The sequence below is a fragment of the Drosophila gunungcola genome, assembly GCF_025200985.1.
Source record: "Drosophila gunungcola strain Sukarami chromosome 3L unlocalized genomic scaffold, Dgunungcola_SK_2 000005F, whole genome shotgun sequence".
Taxonomy (NCBI): Eukaryota; Metazoa; Arthropoda; class Insecta; order Diptera; family Drosophilidae; genus Drosophila; species Drosophila gunungcola.
In genome coordinates, this window is record NW_026453180.1 from 4,872,685 (window position 1) to 4,894,184 (window position 21,500).

General features: G+C 41.3%; 1 protein-coding gene and 1 long non-coding RNA gene across 4 annotated transcripts in view; one reads left to right on the forward strand and one right to left on the reverse strand.

The window, feature by feature from the left end:
• The window catches only part of LOC128259023 (homeodomain-interacting protein kinase 2), a 42,679-nt gene extending 23,982 nt beyond the window's left edge, over window positions 1-18,697 (forward strand). For 2 of the 3 annotated variants that reach the window (XM_052991105.1, XM_052991106.1), the window contains exons 3-11: window positions 8,534-8,820; window positions 9,327-9,647; window positions 9,707-10,458; window positions 10,965-11,558; window positions 11,758-11,987; window positions 12,474-12,986; window positions 13,521-14,470; window positions 14,677-15,021; window positions 15,117-18,697. In XM_052991105.1, coding sequence (XP_052847065.1) covers window positions 8,534-8,820; window positions 9,327-9,647; window positions 9,707-10,458; window positions 10,965-11,558; window positions 11,758-11,987; window positions 12,474-12,986; window positions 13,521-14,470; window positions 14,677-14,820 — 3,791 coding nt within the window. In that variant the 3' untranslated portion in view covers window positions 14,821-15,021; window positions 15,117-18,697. Of the gene's footprint in view, window positions 1-8,312; window positions 8,457-8,533; window positions 8,821-9,326; window positions 9,648-9,706; window positions 10,459-10,964; window positions 11,559-11,757; window positions 11,988-12,473; window positions 12,987-13,520; window positions 14,471-14,676; window positions 15,022-15,116 lie in introns of those variants that run through there. The other variant, XM_052991107.1, reaches the window with a different exon arrangement.
• On the reverse strand, window positions 1,648-5,392 carry LOC128259062 (uncharacterized). Its single transcript, XR_008268011.1, has 3 exons — window positions 5,067-5,392; window positions 2,111-2,144; window positions 1,648-2,049 (listed from the first exon to the last, which is right to left on the reverse strand). It is a non-coding gene; the product is annotated as an uncharacterized LOC128259062 (long non-coding RNA).
• Window positions 18,698-21,500: the final 2,803 nt, after the last annotated feature.

Below are 21,500 nucleotides of genomic sequence, written 5' to 3' on the forward strand. Positions count from 1 at the left end.
ACGGTGAACAAATTTCCCTTTAATTTAGTATTATTTTCGTTGGTTTGTTTCGGTTTTGTTGGTGGGTATTTTCGGTTTCTTTTGCCATGAATTACGTTTAATTTGAAATGATTGTTGTTGCTGTTTGCTGTTTGCCCCGCTGTCGACTTGTCAACTGCATGCAACATTTAACCGAAAAGCAGCGAAAAAAGAGCAGCCGAAAAGAAAGAGATCAAAAAGTGGATCGTTAGGGGGTTTTTTTTGGGTGGGCGGTAAAAAGGGGGAGGGTAAGTGGGTGGAGGTAAACGCCACCCGCCATCGTATCTGTTGTTCAGTCAGCATCCAAAAGCTTTCAAAGAGTAAAACAAATCTGCTTGCTATCCAAAAGCGTATTCACACTGGCGGCCAGAGAAATATGTACAAAACTTAAAAATAATATAATAATAGTATAAAAGCATAATAAATTTTAAATTCTTTAAAATTTAAGTTAACTTTATGTAGAAAACATAGTTAAAGTCATGTAGTTACAAAGTTGCATCAAAATTAATAAATTTATTTAGGAATGCATTCATGGTGTTGTGGGTGCCTGCTTTTATTATATTTTTTGTGCCGCTCTAGCTGCCTCCGATTTGGCTTGGAAAACTCTCAAAAACCATGCTGCCGTAGATCCGCGCAATTTAAATTTAAATTGCAATGGAAATTTCTCTCTTGCTGCTCTTGTTTGCTATCTGTTTTTTATTGTTGGCGGCAGATCCGCCGCCAAAGCAGCGAAAAAACAAAACATCTCTTAAAGGCCATTTCTTGCGATATTGTATTTTCTGTAATTGAATCTGGTTTGTTGGTTTGGCTGCATTGTTGTGGCTCAGCAGCAGTAATGGCAAATATCCGAAAGAAACTCGAGAAGAGCAGATACCAACAGCAGTACCAGTGCATGTTCACCACATAAAGAAATATTTATATTTATGGATTTTTATTCAACAATTTCAGATTAAGTAGCAGTTTGTTGTTGAATCTATAAAATCTTTTATTAAGAAGCAGGCTTTGATTGTAAAACTTTAATAACAAGTATACAATTGCTTTTATCGCCTTAATTTCTCTGCCTTAAAACAATAAACTTTGATTATGACTTATATTAAACATGATTTTAGTTTCTTTCTGTGCACAGAAAGATAGAGCCAGCAAATATCGACTAAAAAAAAGGGAACGATCGTCGGGAGCAATTTTGTTGCTGGGCGCTGGTTTTATTGGCTTCATTGTAATCGACTGCGCTGCTTCAGTCGACGTCTTGAATGCAATCAAGTGTGCAATGCAATTATACAAATGAAAACAGCAACAACAATCTGCCAGAACAACAACAAAGTCAGCAGTAAAAAAAGAAAACACAATGAAAACAACAACAAGTGCAGCAACTCCGCAGCATTATTCAGCATGTAGTTTTTGGTACTTTGGATACCCTATAGAAATCAACTAGTTTTAATATCTGAAAAATTATTTTTTAAATGGTTAATGGATTTGTGGGAACTACATTAATTTTTATATGCGAGTGCAAATGCCAAAATGTTCTTAGGAGAAAAAAAATTAGGAAATCACCAGTGATAATTAAAATTTAAGTGGCTAAGAAGAAAAAATGCCATAATTAATGGTTTTATTTTTTGCCGTGAAATAACCTCCATTTAAGGGTATTTATAGCTTCGCTATCCGCATAGCTTCTCTAGTTTTATCGCCATTGTTGCCGCTGCTCTTTGCCATATTGTTGCCAAGCTGCAAAAGCACACAAATCAAAATGAGACGAAGTGAGGAGGGGGTTTTATTAAAGTGGCAACTTTTATTTTGCTTTGCCAACTCTAAACAAGAAAAGCACTCAAGCGTTGTTGTTGCTGCTGCTGGTGCATTTGATTTATTGCATTTTCCATTTGGCTAAGCGTGGAAAATGTGAAAAACGAACTTCCGATTGCCATTTTGGAAAATATGTAATTGCATTTCTTGGCAACATGTTGCATGCAACGCCAGCTGTTGTTGCCTGGTCATCGTTTTTCAATCATCATCATTATCCATCGATGCCATGTTGAGCTGGAATTAACGATTCATTTTCGATTGACTTGAGAACCTGTCTGACTTGGTGGCTACTCACTTTGAGATAACACACATCGATTAAGTGGGAGAACCTGAAAAAAACATTGCGTTGATTAAAAAAGGAGAGAAGCTTAGCAAACGAGTTGATCACAGATTAATTGGAGATCTGTCGTTATTATAAACTTCAGATATCTTATGGCTTAAAGTGTATATGCTATAAAGCGAGTTGATCTTTCTCTAAACCGAAAATATAACTTCATATGATCTCTTTGATCGTCTTCTTTTACTCGTTATTGTGAAAGTACCCGAGTTATTTATGTTATTTTTTCTGCTTCGTTTTTTAGAAAGGCGACATTTTTTTTCCATGCCCCGCTTCTTTGTGCAGCAGCAACATGTCGCAGTAATTTGTTGCACGAGTGCCATATTTGGCATTATCTCAATTTTTAAAGATCGCTCGCTACTTCCTTCTTTAACCTCACTTGTTCTTCTTTCCATGGGACAGCTTGATCTGCTGATTGTGGTCGAGAATACTGCAGTGGTTGAGTTGCTGGTTGAGTATGCAAATGCAAGCATGTTTGGCATCGGGTGTTAAAATATGCAACACAGGCCATGAAATATGCAACGCCAACAGCAAATGCACAGTCAGAAATATAAGCAGAAGAAGCAATAACAGCTAGAGCACAAATATTGTATAAAAACAGCAACAACAGCAGCATACCTAAGTCAAATAAACCTGCAACATCAAACGTATGCTATAGAACAGGGACAACAGCAGCAAATATTGAAAGCACAGAAGCAATAGATGGATAAACTATTGCAAAAACACTATCAGCAAAACATTACGAAGAGCAGAATCTAGATATGTGAAAAACACAGTAGCTACACCTTAGGAAAATATAGTAGCAAAAGCAAAATAAGCTTTTGACACGGCAGCAATAGAATGAGCACCAAAGCAGCACCACAGCTACAACAGCAACATTTTATATAAAAACAGAAAGAAACAGAATGAAGCAACATCAACAAACGTTAAAAAACACAGTAGCAATAGAATGAGAAGCAACAGCAGACACTTCAGCAAACTATAAAAAACACAGTAGCAACACCAATATCATATATAAAGGCAACAGCAGCCACATCGGCTAACTATGGAAAACATAGCAGCCACAGCCACATCCTATATATGAAACAGCAGCAATGTACTAAGAAGCAACATCAGCATACTATAAAAAACACAGCAGCAACATCAAATGGAAAAGCAATAGCAGCAATAGCATGATATGCAACATCAGCAAATGCATCTGCAATACATGTGGAAAGCTCCTCAGCAACACCAGCAACTTAACCAACAGCAGCAACATCCATAATAATGACAATCAGAAGAAGCAGCAGCAACAACAGAAGCAGCAACAACAGCAGCAGCAGAAGAATCACGAAAGCTTCTGGTAATTGCTCTGCCTTCCACGTCTCTTTCTCCTTTCTTGAATTTCAACGCAAACTTTCTCCGTTGTTCTTGCACGTTCTGCCTGCTCCCATTTCATACTGATTGCAGAGGGGGGAGGGGTGGAAAACGGGTGTAGAAGGGGATTTTGGGGGACAAAAAGGGGGTGGAGAGGTCGCCGGCAACATTGTTGGCAGAGCAATTGTCGCTGCTGCTGCCGCTTTTCTGCTTCTTCTGGAACTTGTTTTTTTTTTTTTTTGTTGTTTGGTTCGTGTCTGTAGGTTCGTGTTTTGTAGGTGCCACCTTTGTTGTTGTTGTTGTTGTTGTTGTTTTTGGCATCGTCAGGTGCGTTGACAAGTGGAAATGCTTGCCCGTGCATTGCTCTCATTGCAGCGACAAATATTTATACTGCCTTTCCTCCTCGCCAGTCCCCTCTATTCACCCAAGCAACCACCCCCTTTTGAGTCAAAACCCCACCCCATTTCCAGCCCCCTTCCTCATCAGTTTGCAATACACCGAAACCGAAATTATAGTATTACAGCAATATATGATTTCATTGCTGCTACCTTATATTCTGTTTTTCGATCCAATTTCGGTGTGGAATAGTGTGATTATATATGCAAATATACCATTTTGGTAGCCACGATTACAGTACAATAAAAGTTGCTTAATTGTAATAGCTGGAATCAATAAAATTTGGATGGCTTGTTGTAAAAACTGTCTAGTTATTTTAGAATTGTATCATTCTGATTTTTAATTTTATTGTTCTTTAGCAAAATTCCTATTTTTGGAATATTTTCTTTGAATTTGGTAAATTTTTTATAATCTCTTCTATCGGCAACTTTTTTAAATTGTTTTATGTTTTCCGATAAATTGTTTTTATTAATTGGTTTCTCAGTGTAAGCTCCTCCCGGGTCTTGTGCCCGTTTTTCTCGTCCGACTCTCCGCTTTTTCCCCCGTCTGCGTACCTTGTTTATTGTTCGCGTCGATTAATCAGCGCATTTAATATGCGGCAAACGCACTGCAGCAATAACAACAACAACAACAGCAGGAGCTATTGTATATAAAGCCGGAGTTCAGACAAGTTGGGTCCAAGCCAACTAACCTGTTGCTTTTGTACCATTTTCTCCCTCGCACCTCTGTCTGCTGTTGTATTATATTGTTTTTTAGCCCGTTTGCCTTCCCTCTTGTTTTTATTTTTTTTTTTTTGTGCTTTTTCATTTAGCGCCTTTCCGCTTCCGTTTTGTAAATAATTTATTTTAAATTTCTCGCCGGTAATATAATTATGCTCGCTTTTTTGCTTTGTTTAACTTCCGCTGCAAGGTTTTTGGCTGCATTTTCACAAAAGCACAAACTAAAGTGGTGAATTAGCATTTTAGCTTTGAAAACATAAAAGGGGCTAGACAACCAACGCGGCATATAAATTGAGTGGAGGAAAGTCACCCGTCATAAAGCCACAAAATTCTCAAAACTTTCTCCAGCATACAGCTACAAAATTTACAATTGAGCTTATTTTTTTTGTTTAAGCTTCTTATTTAATTGTTGAATAACCGACTTATCCCACACAATCTCCCACAAATGTTGTAATCGAAAATTTAGCAATTACAGTAAGAGGGCTTTATAAATTAGTTTATAATTATTGACTGGATTGCTGTGCAGTTGTTCCATATGATTAATATAATTAAGCCAACCAAAACCCTTTGTCAAGTCGAGCAATCCGAACCCAACCCCATTTCCCATCCAGTCACACAGTGCCAGGGTATTTATCAGTTTTCTGCTTAAAAACCACAATGAACTTGTTGTGCGATCGACCATTAACCGATAACACACACCGCCAGCGATAGCGGCTACTGGGAACCAGTCGGTGGATCCCGTAGTACCATTTCCAGTGGCCTTTAGGCACCAAAGGGTTAACGTTTCTTGGAACCTTATGAAATTATCAAAACTGGAAAACTTTTATATTCCAATGGAAAAAAACTGTTCAAGTAATCCCCAGCGGTATATGGAAATGCATGTACAATCCATATTAGAAACAATTTGGTAAAACTTTTTAATACTTAAACAGAATTTTCAATAACAACAAGTAATAAAAAAATTTCATGAATAAATTTGTTTACAAACGTTTCTTGGAATTTAAAAAAAATTTTATATTTAAAAAAAAGTTCTATTAATTCCCAGGAATATTGAAAACATATATACATGCAATCCACATCTGAAAAGACAATAACATTTAATGACCATATTAATGACCATTTAAACAGAAATTATATATTTTCATTAAAGACAAGTAATAAACATTTTATTATATGTATAAGTAAAATTATTATTTCGTGTATACATTTGTTTAAATAGTTCTTGGAATTTAGAAAAAATTTCAAAACTATACATCTTTATTTTATGTAAAGATTTTATAGAGGAAAAAACTCTTAATGAATAATAACCACAGGATTATATTTTGGACAAGGAATACATTTCTTAATAAATACAATAGGTATATGTTAGTATTATTATTTGTGCGGGTTACCTGAAAATCCAACACACTAACCAGTTTAGATTTGGCCAATTCTTTCTTACAAGGGACTTAAAAGTATTTCCTACTAGTAATACATTTTTTTTCTTGCATTTTGCAATAAAACATGTAAGATAGTGCTGTTGAAAAACTTTGAATTCCCGTTTGATTCAATCATATCAGCAAACTCAAAGACTGAACTTTTTGTTTAAACAAAGCTGGCAGAGCGAATCCAATTCGATTTCGGACCTATGAGAGTTGATCGGATGCATCAGGCAAACGCCCCCGCAAATCATTCGATACGACGCCCCCTATTAGGTTCATGCACCCCCACCCCTTCCACCACCCCCATTTACAGTTGGCTGAATCTTTTATGCAACAGACACAGAAATTGCTAAAACGCAGTGAAGAGGGAAGAGACTAAAACACAAATACGAATAGAAACCGCAGGCAGCGCAGATTCGTTTTGTTTGCTACAACTGCGTCACGTTGCAACTTTGGCGCTGCCGCTTCTCGTCCGCATCTCTGATTTTTCAGCTACTGCTGCTACTGCTGCTGCTGCTGAGATTTGCGTAAACAAAATCGGTTTTATTATTTCTTTTTTCTCCCGGCGCTGCTGCAGCGTTGTGTAACCCAAGGACAAATGATGTCAAACGCTGGCAAACTTTTGTGCTGGATGTGCACTCGCAAAAGGTAATTATGTGAATCGATGGGAAACTTCATCCATAATTCATATAATTATATAATGAATCAATAGTTTCTATACATATCAAAATAAATATAAATTAATATATTTCAGTTTTGGTTTATAGTCCCTAAATATTTTTGTTCTATACTAACAAATTCGAATAATAAAATAAGAATAAATTTAAACAAAATTTATCGTATTATTCCTTTGGCTCAAATTAAAAAAAACATTTAAAATGCTAAGATACTTACAGTTGTCAAAATCTAAAAAACCAAAATTGTCCTCCAGTTCTTGGAATGCTTTCTCCGAGTGTTTTGACATAACTTGTTGCTGGTGGCAGGATGATGATGCAGTTAGAGCTGTTGCCACGTGAGCGTTGTGCAAGAAGTCCTTGCCAGGAGCAGAACTTTTCTAAGAGAGAGCGTAATCGAATTTGTGGGCGGACGGAGGCAAAAGAGGAGGCTTTTGCATCTGGACAACCTTCGATTTGACCTTCGCTGCCTCCGCCGCCGACTTTTGCCTTCGCGGTGACCTCCATTGGCGGCTACTTGCCTTTCCATTTCAATTTCGGATTTCAACTTGGAGTTCAACTTTTTTCTTTTTGCTCCACATTTTGCATAATTTATTGCATTTAGTTCTCATTTCATTTACTGCTGAGGCGGCCTCAAGTTGGTGCCATAAATTTTCCACCGCACTTTGTGGTCTCCGTTTTCATCGCGTGTGTCCTTAATTTAGTTTTGATTGCCTTTCACTCCTCGCCGTTGTGTCCAGTTTTCCAGATTTTCCCAGGCTGACCACGCCCACGGAGGTGACCCTTTGTGAAGGCCCAGGAAAAGCGCCTTTTTCCTTTTCCTGGTCTATATAATTGGGCCAGAGTGCGTGGGATTGGTTCTGCCTTTCGCCTTTCGCTGTTTTTATGCCGCCTCTTGCTTCCTATTCATATCAAATGTCCTTTGACGTAAATTAATTAAGTTATGTGAGTACGTGAAGGTTGGGACGTTGTTATGAAGCTGGCTACTTAACTGCTTCTATTTTTAGTTGCCCAACTGCGGGAAGTCAAGCGAAATGGAATGGATGGGTATGGGTCGCCAGATGGTGTGCAGGAAACTCGACATGTGTTTGCCGTGAGGATGTTTTAAGCAGAGTTCTCAGGCCCTCCAGAAACAACCATCATAATATAAACCTCTAATTTAGAGCCACTCAGTTAAAATCTTAAAGGATGCCTCAAAAAGTGATGTAAAGACTCCATTATTTTCAAGACACACTTTCGGTTGGGAGTAGCTTTCAAATTAATAATATTCTAAAATTCCAGAAACTAATGCAAGTTTTCTGTAAACGATTTGTTGCCTGTTGGGACTGGTTTCTTTTATTAGAGCATATGAATATTATCCACGCACCTTCTTCATTGTCTGGCGAATGTCTCCACTTCCCTGTCTATCCACCCATTCACTTAGTCATCTTTATGATTGTTGGCCAATTCCCATAACATTTTTCCTTTTTTTCGGCGCTTTCTTCGCCGCTTTGTTGGGGGCGTTGACAAGTCGCATATGCTGATGAGTGCAGAGATACATATTCTATATGTCGTAGCCATATTTGAGTGCGTCTGAGAACTGCGTTCAGTTGCATTTCAGCGGCACAATTGCGAGGTAGCGAAATTGCCTGAAACCGAAAAAGGTGACAACAGGAAATTTTCCCCAACAAAGAAGCGGAAGAAAGCCAAAAACAGAGAACAATGATCTCCTTAGTCATAAGAAGATTACTTAGAAGAGGTAGTAGATAATCTTGAATTGTAAGATAATAAATGGATCGTTACCTAATTGTTGTGTATTTTTGCAACCATTTTTAGATTGTGATTGCGGCTGCGTAGACTCATACAATTCCAGCCACGGCCCGCCTGTGCAGCAGAACTCGTCAGCAGCAGCGGGAGCAGGAGGATCTGGAGGATCGGCAGCAGGATCAGGATCAGACGGAACAGGGCCCATCAGCAGCCTCAAGACGGCGCACACAAAGGTCGCCACCTCGGGGGGTCATGCCAACACGCAGCCCCCCAGCAAAAGGTCAAGTAGTGGCGCGGATGGCGACTACCAGCTGGTGCAGCACGAGGTGCTCTATTCCCTATCGGCGGAGTATGAGGTGGGTTTCAGTTCCATATCTGTATTTTTATATCCCTTACCAAAGTATAGTTAAAGTATATTTATTTTGATCAGGATGAGAAGCCAGTAGATTTGGTCCTATCCGTCTGTCTATCACGGAAACTATAAAAGCCAGAGAATTGAGATTTAACATGCAGATTCTAGCTACGCATACGAAAAACAAGTTTTTTTTAAAGTGGGCGTAGCCATTCTGTCGCCCACAAATCGCGAAACTCTGTCATGTTTCAGTGAGTCATTGTAGAAGCCAAATATTGGGCGGTATATGTTTATTCGGTCAACATCTATTGACACCTCAAAATTTTTCCAAACCGAACTATTATTTAAGAAGTTATTGGAAAACTAAATTTTAATAATACAAATTTGATAGAGCAAGTAATAGTGACGATATATTTTGGTTAACTAAGTAACGGGTATATAGTAGTCGGGGCACTCGACTATATCGTTCCTTTCTCTTAGATCTTAACCCTTATTATTCCCAATTTTTAGGTCTTGGAGTTCTTGGGCCGCGGCACCTTTGGCCAGGTGGTCAAGTGCTGGAAGCGCGGCACCTCCGAGATCGTGGCCATCAAGATCCTGAAGAACCATCCCTCGTACGCGCGGCAAGGACAGATCGAGGTCTCAATCCTGTCCCGACTCAGCCAGGAGAATGCCGACGAGTTCAACTTTGTGCGGGCCTTCGAGTGCTTTCAGCACAAGAACCACACCTGTCTGGTCTTTGAGATGCTGGAGCAGAACCTCTACGATTTCCTCAAGCAGAACAAGTTCTCGCCGCTGCCCCTCAAGTACATAAGACCCATTCTGGAGCAGGTAAGTCTTATTTAACTCATTATCCAATCGAACTACAAACTAATCTCCTGCTTATTCAGGTATTGACTGCCCTGTTGAAGCTGAAACAACTGGGCCTGATCCATGCCGACCTGAAGCCGGAGAATATCATGCTGGTGGATCCAGTGCGTCAACCCTATCGCGTCAAGGTGATCGACTTTGGCAGCGCTTCGCATGTGAGCAAGACGGTTTGCAATACGTACCTGCAATCGCGCTACTACCGAGCACCCGAAATCATTCTGGGCCTGCCCTTCTGCGAGGCCATCGACATGTGGTCCCTGGGCTGCGTGGTTGCGGAACTCTTCCTCGGCTGGCCGCTCTATCCGGGCAGCTCGGAGTTCGACCAGATCCGCTACATCTCACAGACGCAGGGCCTGCCCACGGAGCACATGCTGAACAGCGCCTCGAAGACCTCCAAGTTCTTCTACCGCGACGTGGACTCCACGTATCCCTTTTGGCGGCTGAAGACCACCGAGGAGCACGAGGCCGAGACGAACACCAAGAGCAAGGAGGCGCGCAAGTACATCTTCAACTGTCTCGATGACATTGGACAGGTGAATGTGCCCACTGATCTGGAAGGTGGCCAGCTGCTGGCCGAGAAGACGGACCGTCGGGAGTTCATAGATCTGCTGAAGCGCATGCTGACCATTGACCAGGAGCGGCGTCTAACGCCCGCCGAGGCATTGAATCACTCCTTTACACGTCTGACCCATCTGGTGGACTATGTCTACTGCAACAATGTCAAGGCATCCGTGCAGATGATGGAGGTGTGCCGACGCGGCGATTTCCACACGTAAGTAGATGAGCTCTTGGGGAAAAGATAATAAAATACAATGCAACACGACCAATAAAACTACGATTTGGATTTTAGATTCTGAAAGTACTTATCAAAGCTATTCAATCTTTATTTTAGAGTTTATTTTAGAGTTTGAATATTAAAGCTATAAACCAAATTGGATTTATATTTCTTTAAGCGGATTTAAACATTGTGGTAGCTAACCCCAAACACAGCTTTTTTATGAAAAGTAAATTACGTAGTGTATGTTTAGAAATGTAATTACATATACTAAATACTTTTTGGTATTTTTTTCAAAAGTTTGTTTTGCCGATATTGCTTAGGCCATGCATATAAAATACAGTCAACCTTTTACTTTTATGACCTTGCATCGGCACAAAGCAAGCTAGCGCACAAGAAACCCAAATGCGCACTTTCAGAATCCGAAGTACAAATTGCGGTTACTCGTCAAAACCTTGAAAATGTTGCGGAGTGTTATTGAACCCCTTTGTCATCCCCCACAGAGTACAACCCGCTTCGACGCTGGTCACCAACTTTGTGCCCTCGAGCACCGAGAACATGACGTTCACGATCAACAACCAGTTGACCAGCCAGGTGCAACGTCTCGTTCGCGATGGCCGTCCGCTGGCCTACGAGGGGCTGTACCAGATCTACAACGGACGCAGTGTGGCCCGGCAGTATCCGCAGGCGCGGACGGACAGCTTCCAGCACCAGCTGGTGTCGAACATCCTGTGCCCGCCCTCCTACCAAACGATGCCCAGTCCCACCAAGCACGTGGTGGTGGGCAGTGCCACCATGCAGCCGCCGTTGCAGGTGCCGCCGCAGCAGTATGTCAATGTGCCGGTGCCGGTTTCCATGGTGGAGCCCACCTCTGGCCAGAGGATGCTCCTCACGAATCGGGTGCAGGCCAGCGGAGTGGCATGGCCCCAAACTGGAAGGCAGATGGCCCTGGTGCCATCGTGGCCCCAGCAGGCACCCGCCCACTCGCTCATCGTGGACTCGACGCCGCTGTTTAATGTGGAAGAGATCTATCCCAAGCATCACCTCAACTTGCCACGCAACGATCTCAAGAAGGAGTCGCCGGCTCATCATATAGCGTAAGTATTTAGGGAATAGGAGTATTGGTCACCATTTTAAAAATTAAATTTCGATGCCATATCCCTTTATAAGTTATAAGTTAGCACACTGCTCATATGCTCATATATTTATCAATTTATTTCTGATCCACTTTAAAGTTCAAATTCAAAATTTGTACATTTTTTTATTTACGTTCTAATGATAATCATTATTTTCCAGCAAGGGCAACTCTTATCGCGTGCCGCGCCACGAGAAGAAGGAGCACCAGCAGCTGTCGCCGGTGAAGAAGCGGGTGAAGGAGAGCTCGCCGCCCCACCAGCAGCGGTACCAGCGCACCGCCCACGTCTCGCCGCAGTACCACACGCACCACAACTGCAACTATGGGAATGGCGGTGGCTACAGCGCCAGTGCGGGATCGGTGGTAGCCTCCTCGGCTGCCTCTGCTAGCAGTGAGTGCAGATGGAATATCAAGTTCAATCCAGGCCATATGCATTACGATTTGAAACTATTTTGAAACTATCGAAATACATATGGAACAAGGATTCCAATTAAAACCCTCTCGAGTTGACATAAGAAACAGCTTCGATCTAGAGCTGGATCTGTTTGTCTAGTACTTTGCAATCATAGGTCATGGAATCATTAAATGATCGAGCAACTAACATTAATCAAGTTCACATTACTCGAGCATAAACAGCTTTTGAGTAGTTTATTAATGATCTTAAAAATTTTAAATTATTTTAAAGAAAATAATGAATTTGTCTGTCATAGAAATTAGTTTATATATTTTCGAATTGCATTGCTTTTGCATCATGACATTTCTCATATCCATTTAAAGGATTGAGCTTTTATATTATAGAGTCCGGATCGGATTGATAACTCGAGCTGTTCAAGTATAGAAGAATACCTACTAAATGGCTGTCTTCCCTCCCCCGCAGATATTGTGAACGGAAGCTCGTCGAGCTCGCACCATCATCATGTCCCTGTGGCCCATGCCCAGCCGTACAGCACCTCCTCGGGCCACCACATTGTGAGCAACTGCAACGCCAACGGAGCAGCAGGAGGAGGAGGAGCTGTGGTCTACCAACAGCCGCCGGCACATGCCCACCAGCAGCACCCGCATGCCCAGCAGCCACATCCGCAGAATCCGCAGCATTCGCAGCACGTGAAGCAGCCGACGATCACCATCCACGACACGCCCTCGCCCACGGCAGTGATCACGATCTCCGACAGCGAGGATGAGGGTGGCGAAAGTGGAGGAGTCCAGGTGCCGGTGCTTAAGCAGCGGGCTCATGCCCAGTCGCAGACCAGCAGCAGCCTGCTGCAGCATGCACCCAGCTCCTCCTGCAGCAGGAATAGTGCCCACCAGCAGCCGCAGCCGCAGCAGCATCCACATCCCCAGCAGCAACAGCAGCAGCAACAACAACAGCAGCAGCAGCAGATCACTTATGGTAATGCCCAGAATCAGACTCAGAATCCGAATCAGAATCAACTGGGAACCGGCAGCGGCAAGGGTAGCCAGCATAGCAGTAGCCATAGCAGTAACAGTAGCCACAGTAGCAGTAGTCACCACCACAACCACAACCACCACCCTCATCATCTGAATCCGTCTCATCATCTGAATCTGAATTTGAATCTGAATCCGCCTCATCAGCCAGCGAGTGGAAGTGGATCAGCAGCGGGATCGGGATCGGGATCGGGAGCTCATTTTCAGCACCAGCAACAGCTTCAGCCTCAGCCACAGCCGGCGACGACTCATCCTCATTACCAAGCCACGTCCACATCCTCCTCCACGTCTGCTTCCACTTCCAGTCACCATCAGCATCATACCACCTCCTCATCCTCCTCCTCCTTTGGTGCCCCTACCCATGTCCCTGTCCCTGTCCCTGTCCTCTGCCCCAGCTCCTCCCAATCTCAATCTCAGTCGCATCTCAGTCGCCATAAGCCATCGCACGTCCAGCTAGTAATTCCATGCGTAACCGTAGGTGACCATGATCCGGAGGATGCCAGACGTCGTCATCATGCCGCTGCCGCAGCCGCCGTGGGAAGTCCCAAGCATCATCATCATCATCAGCAGCAGCAGCAGCAGTCTGTGCCGCACCAGCAGCCAAATCATCCGCAGCAGCAGCAGCAGTATCAGCCGCAGCCACCTCCGCAACAGGTTATGAGCCAGCCGCAGCCCAGCATCAAGTACGAGCCGGGCCAATCCCAGAAGAAGCGCATCCTGGCCATGGCCCAGAGCGAATGTGGCTACCAGCCGCAGGTGCCCAGCCAGCCGCCGCCCTCATCCGCCAGCTTGCCGCACATTCCCACCAAGCAGGAGCCGGCCGAGTTCTATACGGAGTATACAACTGCTCCTCCGCCGCAACAGTTGGACACGAAGCGCGCCTCGTGGGCACCCACCTCCTCGGGAGCAGGCCTACCGCTGGCCCATCCCAAGCGGGAGGCTCCCTCGGTGGCGCCCATCAGCTACGTGGCCCCCTCGGGCGTGGCTCCACCCTTGGCCCACTCCAAGAGCAGCTCTGCCGCCTCTTCGTCCTCCTCGATCAGTGCGGCGGCAGCAGCAGCGGCTGCGGCAGCTGCAGCAGCAGCGGCCAGCGTTGGTCCCCCGTCGTGGGGTCCGCCGCAGGTCTATCGCCAGCCATCGCAGCCGCCCCCGGGCAGCGTGGGATTGCCAAGCAACCAGGCTCCGCCACCACCACATCCGCACCATCACCAGAGCAATGGCCACCATCATCACCAGGCCGGAACTCCGCTGGGCGGATCGCCATCCTCGACGGCGGCGGCCGCTCTACTGCAGCCGGACATTTATGCGCAGGGCGACATCTACCGCAGGCCCACGGTGTTTGTCTCGCAGGCGGCGCCCACGGCGTACGCCTACGCGAATAGGGCGGTAGTGGCCCCGCCTCCGGCCCACAATAGCTCCAGTCGTCAGGTGGGTTAACTAATACATCGTATCTTAGATTGATATATGGTGATTACACTTCAGTTTAGGACAACAAAATGAGACCCTTTTAGTTTAATATGCATTATATGATTAAATTCAATATGTTATAGAATTAAATTAAATATTTCAGATGCTTAGTTATCAGTTATCTAGCAAGTCTCATAGCTAATCTCTACGTTTTGCTTTCTCGCCAGGTGATTCCATCACACCCGTTGCCAGCGCACATCCAGATACCCACCCAGTACAGCCAGTTTGGACCGCTCAGTCCTGCCCAGGTAGCCGCCAGCAAACACGCGGCGCACTTCGCGCCCACCAACATATGGTATGGGGCTGAGTAGGCCGACGAAGTTGGGAGTTGGCGGGGACAGGGGCGATGAGGAGAGACCAGGGACGAGGATGTGCATCCACCAACAGTCAAGAGCCAAGAACCAAGAATCAAGACCAACCTTAGCACACACCAACCGTACACCATCACCACCACCACCACTGTTGTTATGATCTTGAGCTTCTAGAGCCCGATTGAATGATTCAACGCTCGAGTGAGTCGAAAGTGCCGGGATGCCCAGCCGAAATCAGATTTCAGACTAGTCGAAAACTTGGAGCTAATGTACGGATATTCTTGTTTTATTCCCAGATCGTTTGTGGCCTCGGACGAGGCAGTTGATCAGCCGAATCAGAGCCAAGAGCTGCAGCAACAGCAGTTCTGGTGGTTCATGCTGCTCATGCAGCAGACCATCATCCACAACAACTCCATGTTGCAGGCAGGCAGCGAGGATACAGCATCAGCAGCATCAACAGCATCAACAGCAACAGCAGCAACATCCTCAGACACCGCAGCGTCACGTAAAGCACGCCGAAAACGATAGGCTCCAAATCCAAAGTCCCCCTCCTCGTCGCCAGTTCTCAGTTAGTTTTTCGAGATACCACACTGGATCTCACCATTGATTCATTGATTACCACTTACCGGTTACCATTTCTATTAGTTTTTATTATTTTTTTAAATAATATTAAAAAATAAATGTACAGCACTCCTACACGCAGCTGGGTGTACAGTGCTCAGGCTAACTTTTTGCAAGTTGTGTGGTATTTAGCACAACGCCACACTCACACACACACACACACTACAGCCTATAGCTTCAAATACCCTCAAAGTATGTAAATTAGAGGCATATATCGAGAGTGTTTTTTTTTTCTTCAAAACGAAAGCGTTTCATTAATGTGTGTTGTGTGTTTTATTGATAACTTCCACATAATATTCTCTATAATCCACTTATATATTATATACATGCATGTGTAACACTATAATTACGAATACTATATATCAACCAGAGAGCAGAAGAAAAAACTAGAGTCTATGGCACGCCGAAAAACTGCAACATATTAGGCTGAAAAGCCACTAAGAGAAAGCTTCGAAATTCCCTAGCAAGTACCTCAGAAAATCGAAAACGAAAACTTAACAGCAGCATCAGCAACCAGAAAAACAAATAAACAACATTGTTATGCAATTTGCCTTTTACACAAACAAGCAACAAAACAAAACGAGATGACGATGACGATGAAACTGAAACTGAAGATGAAGATATAAATGAAGATGAAGACGCAGGATTAGAGTTAGAGGAGGTTAGTAGAGAACCACAACAAATTGAATACCGCAAAAACCTTACTAGCAAACAAAAAGCAAATAAAATAGATAACCCTAGGAGATATCAACAAAGAGAACCTAACAATTACATAGCTCATAGATATAGTGGATAGAACGCGGGGCAAGGAGGTTAGATGGCGAACGTTTTTTACACACTCGTAACTCACTCATAGGAATAGCCGCGAAAAGAATTACAAATACGATTAACAATTAACATACAACAGATAACAATTCTAAATTATTTTTAACGAGCAACAACAAATATATATAGGAACAATTGTATATAAATGCATAGATATCGGTACTAGAACTAGCCGGAGTCCAACTAAAGCCCGATTTTTATTTTAACTAATCAGCGTTGCTAAGGACAGGTTTCTCAAATGCGAGTTAGGGTTTAGAAAATTTCTTAACCGGCACTTTATGTCTGCCTGAAATTTTAACTAGCAGTCGAGAAACCGGGATTGCTTCTGCAATCCGTTTAATTTTAAAAAATTCACATTTCTTTTTAACCCATCTGTGTCCCAGAACAAGATCTACGTATTAGTTATTCTTTCGACTAGGGAAACGCTTGAGAAAGTTTACTAAAGTACAAAACCAAACAAAAATAAAAAGCAATCTAGCAGTTTAGACTTTTAGAGTTGGCCCCATCCCCCACACTACAAACCCTTGTTTTAGGCTTTTTCCCCAGAGAAAATCTGTAAATAGAAAGAGATCGCAATTTTGTACAAACCTGGCTTACTTTAAAAACGCCCACTAAATCCTATATTAAAAAATATAAACTAAATCTTGTTAAATAGGTTTCCTAAAGTATTTCGTAGTTAGAATTAAACTTAACTTGTCGCGTATAAAATAACCGAGCAGCAACTAATATTTTTGGTTCTTTTGGGGCCGATTTCTCAGTTGTTCTCTTAACGTCGTGGCATTGAGAAATCGGCACTTGGAGAGTGTCACTTCCTATATAAAGAAATATATACTGATACTGATACTAATACAGAGCAGAAGTTAATTTAACCATCCTCTCCGCCCCTTCCTAGTTCAGCTGTGTACAGTAGCGATTTCGGGACTGGGATCGGAGTTAATTTATACTCCGACGAAAAGGATCTAGCATATAATTATTGTGATGTAGTTTTTAACAAGCAAGCAAGGAGCAGAACGTTTTTTGTCAGTCGTCTTCATCGGCGAATAGAAATTACCTAAAATTATGAATAACCCATTGCGGATACGGATACGGAATATGCATCTATATGTTAACTAATTAGTGTGCAGGATTCAATAGCATTAGCACGATAACAAATCGTTTTTTTAACCAATTAAATAACTTTTAAACAAGCGAAAAAAATAACACTTTTTGTAGTAGAAGGAGGATGAGAAATTAGCATGCATAGGCGTAAATAAGAAACGTTAGTGTTGTGAATATATACGAGTAAATACGGAAAACAAAAAAAATTATGGATATATTTTGTGTATAAACAATAACGGCAACCAGCAGCTAACAATTGTAAAAAACAATAAGCGAAAACCACAACTCGGCAGATTTAAGATTCTTGTTTAAAGTCGAGAGAACCTTATCTAGATAATAGAAATAGATGTATTCAACAAGTTCTTTTTTTATAGAAATTTTATGGACCATTCAACTAAAATATATATAGTTAAATAAGCATGGGTATTGAATAAAAAGGAATAACAACCGCTGTGTGACCGTTTAGTATGTCAGCGAAAAAGTTGCGATCTGTGTTTCCGATTTGTGTTTCTTGTCCTGCACCCACTCAGTGTGCAAATTTATATTATAAACGAATATGCTAAATATCTGCGAGGGCAGAGGAACTTTTCTTCACTTTCTACTCAATGTTTAGGAGCATCAAAAAGAAAGCAAAATCGAAAAAAAATAAGAAAACAAATCAAGAACGCTTTAAATGTAACAAAAACGAAACGTTAATAGACTTATGAAAACAACAAACAAACAAATTAACTTTATATTAAACGACAAATTAAATTTATATTAACAAACAAATTACATTTATATTTAGAAAAACTAAAAACAACAAACAAATTAAACGTATATTAAACACTCAATGAGCAGTCAGCTGGGTCTCGGTCGCTCGAAGACGTTTGTGGCCCACTGTCGAAAGATTTGTATTTAAGAGGGATTAAGAGGAGGCGATCGGAAAGATCCGATCCGATCCCACAAACACTCTAATATACGTATATATTTAAATGAGAAATGTTTTAACTGTGTAGCCTTAATATTTGTACTCGTCGTCCTCTCGATTTCCAACAAAAAATTATGATATACGATACTATAGAGCGATAAATGCTGATCGGTGTTTACTACAATATTTCTTATGTACTTGTTTAATCATACTTAAGGATGAGTTGCCCTTACTGTACTATTTTAACCATTTAAATTTACTTTTAATTTACTTTGTTTCTCTTCTTAACTTTGTTTAATATATATATATATATCATTAAATGTATAATGGAAAATAGCCACAACATACACCATATATACTGCTTACTATTATATATCCTACAAAATACAGAAATCGTAAATATATATATGAACAGATATCATATTTTTCGTTTTTCTTAATTTAAATTATTTTTATTCTTATAATTATAATTATTATTTCTTAGTGCTATAAAGATCATAAAATCAAAAACAAAAGGAGATGATGATGATGAACAACAACAAATACAACATATATCCCACCAAATTACAAAGGAGTAAATAATTTTAAAGTTTAAACGATTAGTGAATGAACTTAACAATAATCGTAGTTATTGTGCAATAATATCGATAACGATCGGCCAGTCAAAGCAATTGTGCAACAATTTAATTTTAGAGTTAAAGAGGCTAGCTTCAGCTGATTTAGATTTAGTTAAAGACCAAACAGGTTTCTGCAGATTATAGATTGATTTCGCACACCCCCGCCACACCCCTTTGAACCATGAACTTTAAAGTTTGAACTTTGAACCACCCCCACGAAGTTGTTTGATTGACCAACAATTGATGAGCTTTTACCGGAAAGTAAAGATATTTTGTTTTGCATTTACCAAAACAAAGCAAGTTAGAGAACGAAGGAAGCCCCAACCGAACCGAACCGAAACCGGAAATTTCCAACCAGTCTGTAATATTCAGATGGTAGAATATATAGAGGAGTTGACAAACAAGATTGATAAGAACCCGTCCATAATTAGATTTCTTTCGTTTAAGCTGGACCTGAACAACTGAAAATAAACGCACTTCGGACAGCTGGAGCGAGATCCAAACAATTAGCAGGGGCCCTCTCCAAACTTAGCATAATGAAAAATGAAACGGATAATACCGACTTAGTAGGCTACCAGTAACTTAATTACGATATTGATATACTCTTCCTGTGTTTCCTTCACTTGAAGAACTTTCTAAAACTCTCTTAAAAAATTGTGGTTCGGATTGACATTAGATGTTTTTAATACACACAGATTACCACAGATTAATCTACGATATATATGCCGATATATTTTACTAACTAAGAAATTATTTCCTAGGCAAGAGAAGAGATCTTAACGATAACCGAAATGTTGATGTGTGAAATTTATAAGACTAGCATATTTCCTACCTAAAGAAAAACCAAACAACAGACAACAAAATACGTTATATATATACACGAAATATGATAAATAGCAGCTAAAGCTGATGTCATACTCATAGACATACATATACACGCTAAGACATACGGCTAACGGTAAAGATATTGAATTTAAAATGATCGTACCTTTTTGCTGATTTCAAAACAGGCGTGAGATTAAAAACGCCAGAGCGAATCGTCGTCATTGGGTGGAGCAAACGAAATCGAAACAAGATATGTTTTAATAAATCAGAGAGAGCACTTTTATGGGATTTGCTTTTTATAAACGACATATACGAAAAATAGATGTACTTATAGCGGAGAGGTAGTCCGCACTCTGGCGGTTGCGCGTTTCAGATTAAAGAATTTAAATATTTTTATATACGAACTCGAGTAGAGACTACTGATATCCATATACAGATATGATAAGCGAAAATAGCGAGTAGAGGCCAGGCTTTGCATTCGATTACAAAGTGAAAGGAAGTAAACCAAAGACGGATAATCAAAGCGCGCGCACACATCACACTCATAGACACAGACAAGGAATCACTCACCACACCGTTAGGATATAGGGTTTGTTTTTGCGTGGGCACCAAGTCATATTCATATGTACAACCTTGACTCCCCTAGCACTTGTAGAAACCTACCTAAGATTACGATTACGAATCCCCGACCTCAGATTTGAACAAGGGATCCCTGGGTTAGACAACAACGAATTGCCGGGCAATGTGGAACCAGAAGCTCCTGTCCCAAGAACGCAACCCGCAACAAATAAATGTTTTCGATCGCCAACGAAGAGATTTGATCTTGACCAGTCAATGTCGTCAACGTCAACTCACCAACCAAAACTTCTAGATGTCAAAGTCTAAGCACTACAAAGCATTACAATGGTTTACCAATACTGCAACACAACCCAACATTAACTAGTTATCACGAATAACTTACCATCACTTCATTTAAAGTACACCAACACAAGACTCACTAGCACTGAAACATAACCAAAACTGCAACACAACTCCAAATGAACCCCAAAGTCAACTCAACAACATCTTGAAGATTCACCAACACCAACTATTTCATATATTCACCAACACTCTCAACCACACCAATCTCTAATCGTAATTAATCGACTTTTTTGTATTCTACTCGTATCTATGAATGTGTACTGAATGTTTTTACTTGGTGTCCTCTCTTATTTAGGCCTAAGGAGATCGAAATCGAAAGGATAATGAAACGGAAATGAAATTCAAACTTATATCAAAAACCAAGCACACCGATACATTTAGCATTGTACTTGATAAGCTAACGATACTAGCGATTAGATGTATGCAAATCAAAATATATAGTATATATTCGAAGTAATAAGTATATCTCTCTGTACTAGTCGGATATGCGTACCTTTTTGAGGGGCCCCTAATAGAGATTAGGAGGCCAGCTAATTTATCAAATACAATTAATCGTAGTAAATAAATTAAATTGAAAGTCTTGAGACCAAACCAAAGCAAAAGCAAAACCTAAACCAAATCCAAATCCAATCTAACTAAACGAAACAATGAGCCGCAACGTTTGTATTTATGTATAGAGTCCCCCCCTAACCAACAAATAAAAACCTATAACAATCGAGTTCCGATTTCACGAGAGTTAGGCAGCAATTAAGCTAAACATACAAATAAATATTACGATAAAGATAATGATTAACTCAAGTTACGTCAACTTAGTGGCAGTGTAAAAGCGTCTAGATAATTGATAGATATGATTAAGAACTTTT